The sequence below is a fragment of the Zootoca vivipara genome, chromosome 7 (genome assembly GCF_965207765.1).
Source record: "Zootoca vivipara chromosome 7, rZooViv2.hap1.1, whole genome shotgun sequence".
NCBI lineage: Eukaryota > Metazoa > Chordata > Lepidosauria > Squamata > Lacertidae > Zootoca > Zootoca vivipara.
This window is the reverse complement of record NC_142590.1, coordinates 26,030,252-26,044,533: the sequence shown is the minus strand read 5'-3', so window position 1 is coordinate 26,044,533 and position 14,282 is coordinate 26,030,252. Positions and strand designations below refer to the sequence as shown.

The window sequence follows — 14,282 nt, the reverse complement described above, 5'->3', positions numbered from 1 at the left end:
CACCTAGAATGAACTTTCGTACTCTATGTACGGGCAGACTTTAGACTTGTTGGATCTACTTCAATTTTTCGTTTGTTTTAGAACCCTGGGATCTACCAATTGGAGACAGGTACCAAGACATCCAACAAGATTTGATACAGCAAGTTGCCTCTCAGCACGTTACGAGTCTAAGAATTCGTTTTCAGCACCAGAACTGAATGCAGTCCTTCGACCGTCACCTCCTGGTTAACTTTATTCATTCGGGCAGCCTAATTTAAATGGGAAAAGTCACTTCGTTGTTGCAGTTGTTATACAGTTGGGAGTCAGAAGCCTTGTTTGATCCACTCAGCGTTCGAAACTCCCATTGTTCTGGGCGCATTTTGTGACAGGGAATTTCATAAACATGAGCAGTTTCTGAGCTCTGGGCGCAGTACTGCACCTAAGATTTCAGATTAAAATGGCCACTGTTACTAGGAACTAAATCCCAACCAAGTTCAATGGGGCTTCCTCCCAAGTAAAACGTGCATGGATTGGGAAAACTTTCTTTTCTTTTAACCCAACATGTTTTGTTTAGGTTTTAGTTGCCCTGTTGAATGTACTTTTAATGTATAGTGTGCTTTTAATTCGAAATATGCTAGCCAGTTAGTTATGATCTTTTAATTAGTGCATGTTAAAGCGTTATCTACCTCAGACGCTCACAGGGATGCTTAAAATCTGAACAAATTTTTGGAGTGGGATCATTGAAGGACCCTTAAGTCTTAGGGTTGTGAACTGGACACTGAATGTGGGTGTTTCTGCCATCAGTTGTATAGGCCTTTAATATTTACTTGTGGTGCCAAAAAGATATTTATATGAAGGAAATGGGGTGTAGGGAGAAACCAGGGCTTGTCTGCAGAGCGGAAGAAAAGGAGGACCTTTTTCTGCCTCCCCATTTCCAGCCACTCTCTGAAGACTGCAGAAGGGACCCTTTTAAGAATATTAGGGGGTCAGGCAAGGGAAACATGGCTTTGTTTTTTGAAGTCTTCAGATAAGGTCTATCTATACCATGTGAAAAATGAACAGAAGATTTTAGCTGCCGTTCATTCATTTCCAGCTTTGTATTCTTGTTATTAAAAAAAGCACGCCTAGACATTCCGTTGTTCCGCCCTTCCAAAAGAAAAGCAGCTAACTTTAATAGAAGAAATTGAAAACACTATTTTAAAAAAACCAAACAGGTGATATGAACAAGTACCTAGCAATAATTTTTTTAAAAAATAAAATGCTACATTTGCCTATCAATAAAATTTCAATACCGAAGGAGAGGAAATAATAATTCAATTACGGTAATACATTCCACAAAATCAATACAATCCTATTGCACATACATTTCAAGTAACAGGTAAGGGGATAACAAAGCACCTATTTTAGTAAAAGATATACACTCTTAGGCTGCAATCCTAAACACATTACATACCTGAGAATAAGATCCACTTAATGCAGTGGGACTTACTTTTGAGTAGACAGATGTGAGACTGCACAGCTACACTCTCATTCTGGAAGTCAACATACTGAAATATTGACACACACCAAAATCTAGCTTAGAACTAGCAGGAACCACAAGGGATTGATGAGGTTGTCAAGCACATGACCAGGCACGGAATTTGGTAAACATAAACTTATGGCAGGTGAAGCTAAAAGTAAAACAGCTGTTCAGAGGGAAATGTTAACTTACCTTCTCATGCTGAAGCTGAGTAGAAAGCTCTAAAATATGCCTTTCTTTTCGAAGCACTTCATTCTTGAGTTCCTTCAAAGGAAAAAAAACCCAGATATTATTATTTTTACATACTAGAGAGCAAGAATTTGTAACTCGAGGGGGGCGGGAGAGAACAAGGGTAGAAAAAATACTGGCTTTCATGACAGAGGGCTCATTTGGATATCATCAGCAGACCCACAAATAGCCAAAACACTGTGTGAACTGTTCCAGAAGCTCTGCGAATGCCATCTTGGTAGTCAAGATAACCTTACAATTAATTGGTAGGTGTTATAGCCGTGAGCTCATATATGTTTATAATCACTTGCTTTGATAGAAACTAATTGGTTTGCTTTGATGTTATCATTATCTGGGGGCTTGGAAGTGTTGGGCTCTGGGCCCGGAAAAGGGGAACTATCAGTAAGATTTTGGTATTTGCCACCTATGCTCTCATCTAGTTAGGTGAAGTGATGGGAAGTCCCATCCAAAGTGGCGTATGCTGTTTTGTCTATAAATAACGTGAACATTTCCTTGGGCGCGGACAAGCCATCTCCTTGCTGCAGTGTCCATCCTGTGTCTGATAATAATAATAATAATAATAATAATAATAATAATAATAATAATAAACAGACAACATGCAGCATGGCTCCCTCATCCTATGTGCAACTGCTTAAAATGCCTAAAACAGGCTGTGGTGCCGCCTTCACGAAACAAGGACACGCCAACGAACGGAACTTACTACAGCCTCAGTTTCGCTTTCAGTCAACTTCCATATCAAATCTTCAATCTGTATACTGATAATCTAAAAATAAGAAAAATGAAACAAAACTGATTCAGTGTCACTTAATATTGATTATAACATATTACATTTAACATACTTCCTGCGACATAAAATTCTTAACATTCCAAAAGTGACCATGCCATCTACTTACAGTTAAGGACTAAGAAAAGGGGAAAAAAACCTACAAGCACAGATAAGAAAGTTCCTTTGTGAATTAAAATCTGATGTGTTTTTTTTTAAGCCCAACACGTCTATTATATTAATTGATCTAAAAAAAAGGAGAGAGAAGTGATTTTCTACCTATTTTTTATTATCCAAGTAATAGTTTAAAGGGGTATTCTATTCACTGGGCAATATCCAATGATAGATAATAATTTTAAAAAATCAAAATTATTAGTGTTTCTCTTGTTCAAAAGAGCTCTGTTTGTGTATGTGAGACCTGCCCACTCTCTCCCAGGCTACAGCCCTCCACATATAGGAATAACAGATATGTTTTTCTAAAAAGTTATCAGATACTAAATTTCCTGCCAAGAGAATGGACAGGTGGATGTCAACTCAGCCCTGTTTCAGTTCAGGAACAACTTTGTTGCCGGACTGAAGGTTTAATTCTTCTAAGAAAATGTTTGTCTAGGTTGTGTTCCAGTCCAGGGTCCCCATGACATTGTGCAGGATTCAGGTAGCCAAAGCATCGTAAGTACAATATGCAGTTCTGTGAAGAAAACGCTAGCATATTAACGTTCTTCATAAGCACACTGCTTGCCAACAGGGAGGTTACAAGCTGCTGTGTTAAGTGGTAAGCCGAAAACCTTTTCCTCAGGCGCAGATTAACTGGCAAGGAAGACGATGCTGTTAAGTAGCCAGCTGCAGCTTTGGTCTGTAAACAGATCTGCTGCAACCCAGGGAATCTTTTGGTGGCAGCAGGAGGGATCTAGTTTGCCCCTGTGCACGACACAAATGCGACCCAGTCCAGAAGGGAATGGATTCATGGCCACCTGACAAATGTGTCTGGGGGAGAGAGCTACAGCTTTGCTACACAAAGCAAGAGACTTAGAAACCTTGTTCACAAAAGGATCTAATCAAAAGCAATTCCTGGGCTAGACACAAACAAAGAACAACACAGAAACTTATCAGGATGGGCCAACAAGCTCAAGGGCTTGGCCCCCACCCCCTTGTCTCAGGACACTGCTAGATATATTATCATCCTATTTTATTTTTCTGTGAATTCACCTCCTTCTTTGAAAATTCTACTTCAAACAATGAAAAAAATACTTTAAACTTGTTGTTGATAAATACTATACTTGGTTGTGGTTTCAGCACATGTTCTCTTACTTCTTTTTCCTTGCTTGATCTAAGTAGCTGCTGTAACAGTCCCTTCATATTTTTGAGAGCCCCTAGCTCCATTACCAGTAAATCCTCTTGCATAGAAATCTTTATCATATCTGCTGCAGAAATGTAACAAGCCTGACAAAAATATTAAATCGCAGTTAAGTCATTTTGTAATAAAAGAAAACCCTATTTTTGCCCAAACCATTTTTGCCCAAGTCCTTGGTCTACAGCCACAGGTTGAATTGCAGCTAGTGCATAAATTGCCATTATACGGAATGACACAAGGCACATCACTTCAATATACCCGATTCAAAATTTCCAGGAGGATAGCTGCATTAGTCTTTTGCAGCAAAGAGTCTTGCGGCACCTTAAAGACTAACAAATTCGTTACGGTGTATCGTCTACAAAAACTTGTGCCATCATTATTATGGAGCATATGATGAAGTCCACGAAAGCTTGTGCCACAATATATTTGTTACTCTTTAAAGTACCACAAAGCTTGTTGTCATTCCTTCTTCAAACTGTACACATAATGGTGGTCAATGTTTTTGTGTTTCAGCAGCAAACAGCATAAACATGGATGTAGCAAAGTCATAGCATGAGAGAAAGAGGCTTCCATTCATGCAAAGGAAGGGTCCATATTTTCTGCCAGTTGCAAACCCAGCGGCAGCTCTCTGCCGAACTGAGCACAGTGGGCTTCAGGAAAATCCAGTATGAAGAACAGAACTCTGTTGTTCTTAGGCCATACTGCAGCCGAGTATCATTCAGTAATTGCCAATGCTAACTTACCTTTGGGACACGGGTGGCGCTGTGGTCTAAACCACAGAGCCTAGGGCAGCGTTTCTCAACCGCTGTTCCGCGGCACACTAGTGTGCCGCGAGACGCTTGCTGGTGTGCCGCGACGTGCAGCGATGAGAAGGGCGATTTGCATTGTCACGTGCCTGGCGGCCGCCAATAAACAACGCTGACCCGCCGGAAAGCAATATTTCTCCTCCTCTTTCCCAAAGGTCAGTGCAAACGAGCCTGGCCGCCGCCAATACACAGCGCTGACCCGCCGAAAAGCAGCAATTGGCAAGTGTTTCTTACAGTCATAATTATATAGTCAATATAGGGCGGCACAGAGTTAATTTTTTTTAACTTTTTTAATGGTGGTGTGCCTCGTGATTTTTTTTCACGGAACAAGTGTGCCGTGGCCCAAAAAAGGTTGAGAAACACTGGCCTAGGGCTTGCCGATCAGAAGGTCGGCGGTTCGAATCCCCGCGATGGGGTGAGCTCCCCTGCTCCTGCCAACCTAGCAGTTCGAAAGCACGTCAAAGTGCAAGTACCGGTAGATAAATAGGTACCGCTCCAGCAGGAAGGTAAATGGCATTGCTCTGGTTCGCCAGAATTGGCTTAGTCATGCTGGCCACATGACCCAGAAGCTGTCTGCGGACAAACACTGGCTCCCTCGGCCTATAGAGCAAGATGAGTGCCACAACCCCAGAGTCATCCGCGACTGGACCTAATGGTCAGGGGTACCTTTACCTTACCTTTGAAATTCTAGTTAGAGTTTCTTTAAAAGATGGCAGGAACATTTCTGCTGAACCAATTGCCAACTCTGCTTCGTGGAGCTTTTTCTGAAAAGCGACCTCGTCCTGAATGGTGTCTTCCCACAACCTATAAACAAAAGACTAATGTTTATTAGGAAAAACTGTGCACATGTTACTCTGTATAACCTTAATTTAAATGCTAGCTGCAATTCAGCCCGTGGCTGGGCACACTTACTAACATAAAGTCTGATGTTCCATCAAAAGTAAGAGTTAATTATCATTTTGGAGTCTTCCACAGTGGTTCTTTCCTTTTGTGAATCGCGAGGACTTAGTACATCATTTCACCTAATGCTTTTTCACACATAGGGTATTTACTTTGCTTAGTGTAAACATGTATGATGTGCATCCATAGGGCATCTATGCAATATGAAACCATGGAAAGTTAGGGGCTGGCCAAAACGTGTGCACACTGCAAAACATATATGCAAATTATGGCTTGTTTTACAATAATAAGTTTTGAGACTCAAACAGAATTTTAGTTCCTTAAGGGGGGAATATTGGTATTAAATAAAACTTTTGTGTGCTTTAAAAAAAACAATTAAAAAAATGTAGGAACAGCACACATGTTAAACCCATGTTTCAGATAGCTCTAGTTTGGAAGTAATTGGCATTGTATGGCATTCCCCTAAATGAATAGCTTTAGGAAAATATTCCTGGGTAAAATATCTGAGCTGCAGAACATGCACCACTCAACTTAAAAGCATACCGTCTTGTTTCACTTTCACTTTCCGTTTCTTCCAAGGACCTCTCCTCAGATCTCCCTATAAGGCAAGGCAAGGCTTCCTTCATCCGGGTCCTGTGTTTATCCACAAGTCGGCTGTATGAACCCCAGTTCTCCTTCAAGCGTTCTTGTTCTGGAAGCTTATAAAATGTTTTGGCTTCACTGCTTATTCTCTCTCTCTCTCTCTCTCTTTTCACACATGCACACAGCCACCAAATCATCTGCATCAAAATGCATGCAATCCAGGATAGCAAATTTGCACTTCAGAGATTCTAACATTTCTGTCTCCTCCTACCAACACAATAGGACGCAGCAAGTCCACGCTTCAGCTCGTTACATCAATTGTATTGTCCTCTTAAAATATCATACAGTACAACAAGACTGCCCAGGGAGGCACAAATTTGACTCTGGTTTACTTGTGTGAACCAAAGTAGTTCTTCAGACTGTGCCCATCCTCCTTTAGACGGTAAATCAGAAGGAGTGCAGAAGGAGTCTTATTCTTTTATATTTAAGAATATACTGTCCCCATTTGCAGAAACAAACTTTGGAATGGGGGGCATAGATATTTCAGTAACAAACCTCCTTTTAACAGCATACCTCGCAACGGCTAGAAGAGAAAAGTTCCCTCTGCACATGGTCATGAGACCCATCACTGTTCTGTTCATACAAGCTGGATGGTGATGCTTCCTCTTCTTTCTGAAAAAAAAAATGAGTGTAGAGAGTGTCTGAATTTTTATTGGGTTCACAAGTTAAATGCTGCCAGATTTTTTTATCAATTGCAGCAAAGGTGCTCTGTTTCAATTCAGTGTTTAACAGAGTAATCCTAGCCATGTCCATTTTGAAGTTAAGTCCTACTGAACTCAATGAGTCTTAGCCCCAGGTAAGTGGGCAGCCTTAAAGAGGACAAAGCAATCCCCAGAGTTCTTAATATATTTAATACATTTCCACTTGAGCTAAGTGCTACAATTTTGTTTACTAATGTGGTGAAAAGCATTGTTCGGTAAAGCTAGCATATTTGTAATCTGCTCAAAATAAATACACACACACTTATAGGATATTATTCAAAACTCAATTCTTCAAGGTCTTCCAAGTTTAGTGATGCAAAAGCCATTTTGCAAATGAGGCATTTTCAAAATATTCTAACGCACAATTATTCCAAGTAGAGTTTATTTCTATTACAGTGGTACCTTGGTTTATGAACTTAATTTGTTCCGGAAGTCTGTTCTTAAACCAAAGCGTTCTTAAACCAAGGCGTGCTTTCCCATAGCAGCGGGGGACTCAATTTGCAAATGGAACACACTCAACAGGAAGTGGAACATGTTCTGCTTCCAAGGCAAAGTTCACAAACCAAACACCTACCGGGTTTGCAGCATTCTTAATCCAAGTTTTCATAAACTAAGCTGAGGTGGCGCTGTGGTTAAACCACTGAACCTAGGGCTTGCTGATCAGAAGGTCAGCGGTTTGAATCCCTGTGACGGGGTGAGCTCCCGTTGCTCGGTCCCAGCTCCTGCCAACCTAGCAGTTCGAAAGCACGTCAAAATGCAAGTAGATAAATAGGAACCGCTACAGCAGGAAGGTAAACGGCGTTTCCATGTGCTGCTCTGGTTTGCCAGAAGCGGCTTTGTCATGCTGGCCACATGACCTGGAAGCTATACGTCGGCTCCCTCGGCCAATAATGCGAGATGAGCGCGCAACCCCAGAGTCGGTCACGACTGGACCTAATGGTCAGGGGTCCCTTTACCTTTACCACTGTACTATGCTTTTTATTATTATTTATGCTGTTCGGTCACTGGAGAAAAAGCCAAGGGTACCCATCGCATAAGCAGAAACACATTGCACATCCTAAAAGTTCCTGCACTGAGCAAGGGGCTGAACTAAATGGGCTTCTAGAACTGGGGGTGCCCAGTTCTAAAATTCTCTGGGGCTTTCTGGGTGCCACGCAATGATCACACCCCTCTTATTAGAATTCCACAGAGTGATTGCCACCCTTCTGATTATTATGCATCTGACAATCCTTCCTAGTAATTGTGGTAGCGTGGACGTGTTATCTGAGGGAAAACACACAGATAAAGATCTTATTGGGGGACACGTGTTAATTTATAACCAGAAGAAGGGGCTCAAGACTTCTGAAGCCTCCAGCTGGGAAGCATGGCAACTGAGCTTAGGTTCAGGTTAAACCAATGACATGCAATACCCAAAAGCAATCCCACCCAGTCGTCACATACATACATATACCCACTTCATTGTGGGCCCTTGTACAAAATATATTACATTTTTGGGGAGGGGGACCACCTCTCCCAATTTGATTTTGTTCCAGTATCCAATAACATGTTTTCTGGCCAGAGACGAAATGTTGTTATGAGGATGCAAATTCAATGTGAAGTGTGCGCTGGTGCAGCTTTTGCACACAATAGCATTAAGTGAGATTCCAAAGGGAGAATGGGATTTTTTTTAAAAAAAATCATTCATGGTAACTTAGATTCAGAGGTGCGCCTCTATAGCCACAACTGGCGAGGCAAGTTCAGAGCAAGAAACTGCAAGCTCTAAGAGGCGCGCACCATTCGCCTCGCAGTAGCAGCAGTTGCCCAAGCTAGAATCTAGACACGTGTAAAAAAAAGTTGCGAAAATTCCTTTAAAAAAAAAAGTTTTGATAAATGTCTTGAATTTGCAGTGGATCACCACCGCCATCTGGCGTCTCTTTGGTATAACGCACCTTTACAACGTTTTATTTGCAGCTTATATTGCTATTTGAGTCTCCAAGACTGGCACCTCCGCTACTTGAGAGCAATAATCAAACCTTTTTAAGCCTGCCTTAAAAAACTTAAAAGCATTTGAAAATAAGGGAATAGCTCGAGCGCAGGGGGTGGGGGTACATTTCTAAAAAGCCTTTTTCGATCCGTGGAAGCGCTGCCCCCCCCCCCCAGGGAGGAGGCGCGGCCGCCCCGCAGCAAGCGCGCTGGCGGAGGGCGCTCTGCACGCGCTCAGAGGCACGCTGCTTTCCGGGCGCCGGAAGAAGAGGCCGGCCACCGGCGGAGACCGCAGGTGTTGGCAGCAACGCCTTGCAAGGTCGCCGGTGACAGGCGGCTCTGGGCCTCGACCAGCCTCGTCCCCTCGCCAGAGCGCCGTTTCCCGCCTCCCGACCCCTTTCCCCCGAGCGCCGCCATTACCCCGCTGCTGCCTTCCATGGCCGCCTTCCTTCTGCTGCAGCTCGCCGACGCCGCGCTCTCGGGCGGGACAACGGAGCAGCGCTTCCCGCCCTCGCCAGGCAACCCCGCGAGGCGCCGCCGGGATAGCAGAGCGGCGGCAGCAGCAGCAGCAGCGCCGACGCCGCCCGGCTCCTCCGGAGAGCCCTCGCTCCGCCTTCGGGGCTGGGCTCCGCTGCGCGCCGGCTCTGGCGCGCGGATTGGCTACCCGAAAGGCGGGAAGGAGGAGAGGGACGCGCCGCTTCACCAGGGGAAACCGCCGCGCGCCTCTTGGGTGCAGGCAGTGCCGGATTGATGTATAAACTGAACAAGCTATAGCTTAGGGCAGGCATCCCCAAACTGCGCCCCTCCAGATGTTTTGGCCTACAACTCCCATGATCCCTAGCTAACAGGACCAGTGGTCAGGGATGATGGGAATTGTAGTCCAAAAATCTGGAGGGCCGAAATTTGGGGGTGCCTGGCTTAGGGCGCCACTCTCTTGGGGGGGGGATATCAAAGGGGGGAAATGGATGTACATTTCCAAAATATAAGATTAAAAAAACCAAATAAAATAGAACCTACATAAAGCAACAGTGTTTTGTGTTGTGTAGGCTCCGTAATCGGCCCCACCTGCTAGCCTGCTCCCAAAAATATCACTGGTTTGCTCATTTCTATACAGGTGAAACTCGGAAAATTAGAATATCGTCGAAAAGTGCCTTTATTTCAGTAATGCAACTTTTTATTTTATTTTAATTTTTACAAATGCTTTCTTTCGGAAATTCCACAGCAATAAAACAAATAGTTACAATAAACATCGCTATTTGTTGTTGTTGTTTAGTCGTTTAGTCGTGTCCGACTCTTCGCTATTACATTTTATTAATTACATTCCATTTATAATTGACCCGCCTAACAACAAATAATTACAACAAGGCTTGACATATCTTGCTTTGCATGTCATGCATCTATCTCATATATTTGTTTCACCTTCTAAGTTGCATTACTGTACTGAAATAAAGGCACTTTTCGACGCTATTCTAATTTTCCAAGTTTCACCTGTACGTATAAGTTAAACAAGCTATAGCTTAGGGCCCCTCTCTCTTGCCCCCCCCAATTTTTTTTAAAGGGCAATAGATGTACATTTCCAAAATAAAAGATAAAAAACAAATAAAATAAAACCTACGTACAGCAACAGTGTTTTGTGTTGTGTAGGCTCCTATGTGTTGTGTAGGCTCCTATGATGTAAGTCATGGGTCCCGCCTGCTAGCCTGCTCCCTAAAATATCACTGGTTTGCCCATATCTATATATAGGGTGCCTGCATTCTGCATGGACTGGTTGCATGGCAACATGTGCAAATGGCTTTAAATACCTATTAGGTCCCTAAATTACTATATCATTTGTTGTTGACAAAGGACAGCTGGACATATAAAGGGCCCCATTACCTTCAGTAACTTAGGGCCTCATCAAACCTAAATCCGGCCCTGGGTGCAGGGTTGCCACCGTTCAAAAAATAGCATTCCTGACACCCCACCAAGTTGTTGACTTTTTATTTTTTAGGAACCCATTAAAATTGTTGAGCTTTTTTTCAGTTAAATGTTTCTGAATGTTTTGAGTGAGCAACTTCAGGCGGTGATATTCTATGAAGAAGAAGAATCTTTATTTGCATCAGCCGCTAGCCATAGCAATGAAATAAAATGTACTTAAGATAGAGGTTGAAACTTAACTATAGAAAAAGCACTGGGGGGGGGGTTACATCAATAAGCAAATAATAGATCCTATTCTAATTGCCCCAGTAAAAAACCTTGCCGTTTTTTGCTGTCACCTGATCTGCTAAAAGAAAGGATAGTGGTTGAGCGACCCAGCATGGAGAATAATAATAGAGGGGTAATAACATCAAATCTTTATAAAGAGTGCAGGCCAGAAGCATATGAGCCACTGACTCAGTACTGCTATTTCCAAAGGGAGATATTCTAGGAAAATGCAGGTTGCCTTTTGATAGCATAGGTGCCAGGGTGCTTCTGACCCCCCCCCAAAAAAAACTCCAAGTCTGATCCCAAGTGGAACTTGTACAGTATAGAGTTGCCCTATTTCAAAAATGTAAAATTCCTTTTTTGGAAACTGCCAAAATTGTTTGGCTTTTGGGAACAACCCCAAATGGTTGAGCTTTGGGACATCCCATTCCATAATGGATAATTTTATTATTTATACCCACATATCTTATTGGGTTGCCCCCCAGCTACTATGGGCAGCTTAACATTAAACATTAAAAAAAACAACTTCCCTATACAGGATTGCCTTCAGACGGCTTGGGGGGGGGGTCAGATCACTCCGTACCCTCCTGACATTTCTCAAACGAAAACAGGGACAGCCTACGGAAAAGTGGATCAAATCAGAAACCGGGACGGCTTCTCTAAATCAGGGAAGTCCCTAGAAAATACGGACACTTGGAGGGTCTGCAGCTCCTAGGGGCCGAGGAGACTTGCCCCCCATAAAATATTTGAACCCCCCCCCCCGGTTGATGGGCATTTCTGTGCATGGGCATAGCCAGGATTTCGAGAAGGTAGAAGATCACACTCTAAAGTTGAGATTATTTTGAGAATTCACAGGTAAAAAATACCCCCAAGAAAGAGGACATTACGGAGGCTAGGGGGCAGACCCTCAGTTAATTGAGTACTTTCAATGATGTGTGTGTGCACTGCGTCATATAATCAATTATGTGTGGTGGGGCTTACCTTCCCCTCCCAATATTTTATTGGCACACCCGGGGGCCAATAAAAAAGAAAGAAGAATTGGGTGGGCAGGAGGTGTCAAAAGAAAAAGATGTCCTCCTCCTGGTTCCCCACACTTCACCCTTACAAGGATCCCATACTGTCGCCTTCATGCGCTTGCACAAGATAAGGGGCACATGAGGGGGGTGGCAGCTGGGGCTATGTACATGTGTGCATATGTCTGTGTGCACACACACTTGCCATTCCTTGGGATCGGTAAGCTATAGCTCAAAATACAGATTTATATGTGTTGATTTTTAGATGTAAGTACAGATGAATGCTGTATTCTCGGATGTGAGCTGACATAACAGAAGAAAAGCCTGCTGGATCCTGCCCATCTAGTCCAGGATCCTGTTCTCACCAGGGCTAATCAGATGCCTGTGGGAAGCCTGCAAGTTCAACATCAGCACAACAGCATTCTGCTAGCGGTGGATCTTGCAGTTTCAAATTTCAGCGGTGCCCTGTGCAGCACCAAAATTCAGAGTCCCTCTGCCTCTCTGGTGCTTCATTTTAAATCATAGCTATGGCGCCCCCCCAGTGGCACCCCCAAGGCGCCCCTCAGTCAACCCCAAGGCTCCGCACCCGTGTGCCCAAACCAGCTGTGACCCCCCCCCCAAAAATTGCCTCTTTAACACTGCAATTCCCAGCTTGCAAGCAAATCCGTTCAGATGCAAATCTACTCATGTTTCTTGCCAAAATTTCCTAATTTCTGCAACCTAATTGTATTTTTAGGGGGGGGTAGTTTGTTTGCTAAAGCTGCTGTTTAAGTATTTTAAGAAACAAATCCTTTTAAATACTCTGCATGTGTCGCGGCATTCTTCAGATCCTTATCAAACGCTGTAAAAATAATATTCATTCAGGTATGATTTAGGAAACAGGAAACTCCAAAGCAGCTCTTTGTCCGTTGTTTTAATTTTGGCAGCCGTGTTCTCCCGAGAGGATTCTCTGCTTCCAGTGCCTAGCAGAAACTTTATTTTTATATATTATCTGTGCACAGCCTGCAATTTGCTGAACATCGGCTGCTCTGATTCCAGAGGCACTGGTGTCCGTAACTGTTGCATAAAGATGGGGTGCCTACCAATTTAACTCCCAATGTCACATACTGTACTCCCAAAAGCGAATAGCCAGCCACTGGAATTCTTGCCAGCTTCTGCTAAGCAATTATGTTTCTCCCTAATCTGATCTGACCTCTTTCTTACTGTACAAGTGGTTTGCAGTGAAGCTTCATAAAATAATTATACATTTTAATCTCCTCCCTGCCCAAAATTAAGGCTGCAAGTGCACACTGTCAATAAAAGCAACAGCAAGCATAGCAAGCCTGACCCTCAACGCAGATAAATGCACTGCGTATCACTGACTGAAGTAATCATGTAAAGGTAAAGGTACCCCTGACCGTTAGGTCCAGTCGCGGATGACTCTGGGGTTGCGCACTCATCTCGCTCTATAGGCTGAGGGAGCCGGCGTTTGTCCGTAGACAGTTTCCAGGTCATGAGGCTAGCACGACTATGCCGCTTCTGGCGAACTAGAGCAGCGCATGGAAACGCCGTTTACCTTCCCATCAGAGCGGTACCTATTTATCTACTTGCACTTTGACGTGCTTTCAAACTGCTAGGTGGGCAGGAGCTGGGACCGAGCAACGGGAGCTCACCCCATCGCAGGGATTCGAACCGCCGACCTTCCGATCGGCAAGCCCTAGGCTCTGTGGTTTAGACCACAGCGCCACCTGCGTCCCGAAGTAATCATGTAGTATAATATAAATAGTTGGCCCATCATTATTCATTTGCATATTCAGGAAGGGTTTATGGGTGTTTCCTTGCCCGTAATGAACCCATTGCATGCCTTAGGGAGAAAAATTGTGCAATGGTGAAATGCCCCTCAGAATACCGGTAATGGTTTTACAAATAAAACTCCTGTTTTATGTGTGTGTTTTTAATCAATGACAGGGAGGGTAATAATACTGTACTGTAATATAGAATATGCATTGCAGTTCTAAAATATTTTTAAAAACATTAATGCTAGAACAGTGCTTCCTTTTACAGCAAGTAGCAAAGAGATTGCTCATCCTCTCTTCAGTGGCAGCTTCAAGCCTAGACTTGCCGGATGCCAGGGTTTACCTGGGTTTGCTGGCAGTTCAGGTTTTGTTCCATGCTGATGAGTTAATGCAAGCACAGAGCAACCCAGAATTCCTGCAACTGCTGAGTCTCTGGAG

The 14,282-nt window shown here is 43.5% G+C and overlaps 1 protein-coding gene across 5 annotated transcripts in view; it reads right to left on the bottom strand.

Annotated features, from left to right (window-relative positions):
• Positions 1–9,467, bottom strand: part of ODF2L (outer dense fiber of sperm tails 2 like) — a 29,882-nt gene extending 20,415 nt beyond the window's left edge. For 2 of the 5 annotated variants that reach the window (XM_035123836.3, XM_035123838.3), the window contains exons 1-7: positions 9,293–9,467; positions 6,723–6,821; positions 6,111–6,265; positions 5,345–5,471; positions 3,819–3,950; positions 2,448–2,510; positions 1,691–1,762 (exon numbers count right to left, since the gene is read on the bottom strand). In XM_035123836.3, coding sequence (XP_034979727.3) covers positions 1,691–1,762; positions 2,448–2,510; positions 3,819–3,950; positions 5,345–5,471; positions 6,111–6,265; positions 6,723–6,821; positions 9,293–9,310 — 666 coding nt within the window. In that variant the 5' untranslated portion in view covers positions 9,311–9,467. Of the gene's footprint in view, positions 1–1,690; positions 1,763–2,447; positions 2,511–3,818; positions 3,951–5,344; positions 5,472–6,110; positions 6,266–6,722; positions 6,822–9,292 lie in introns of those variants that run through there. The other 3 variants (XM_035123837.3, XM_088673850.1, XM_088673849.1) reach the window with 2 other exon arrangements.
• Between the last annotated feature and the right edge of the window lie 4,815 nt (positions 9,468–14,282).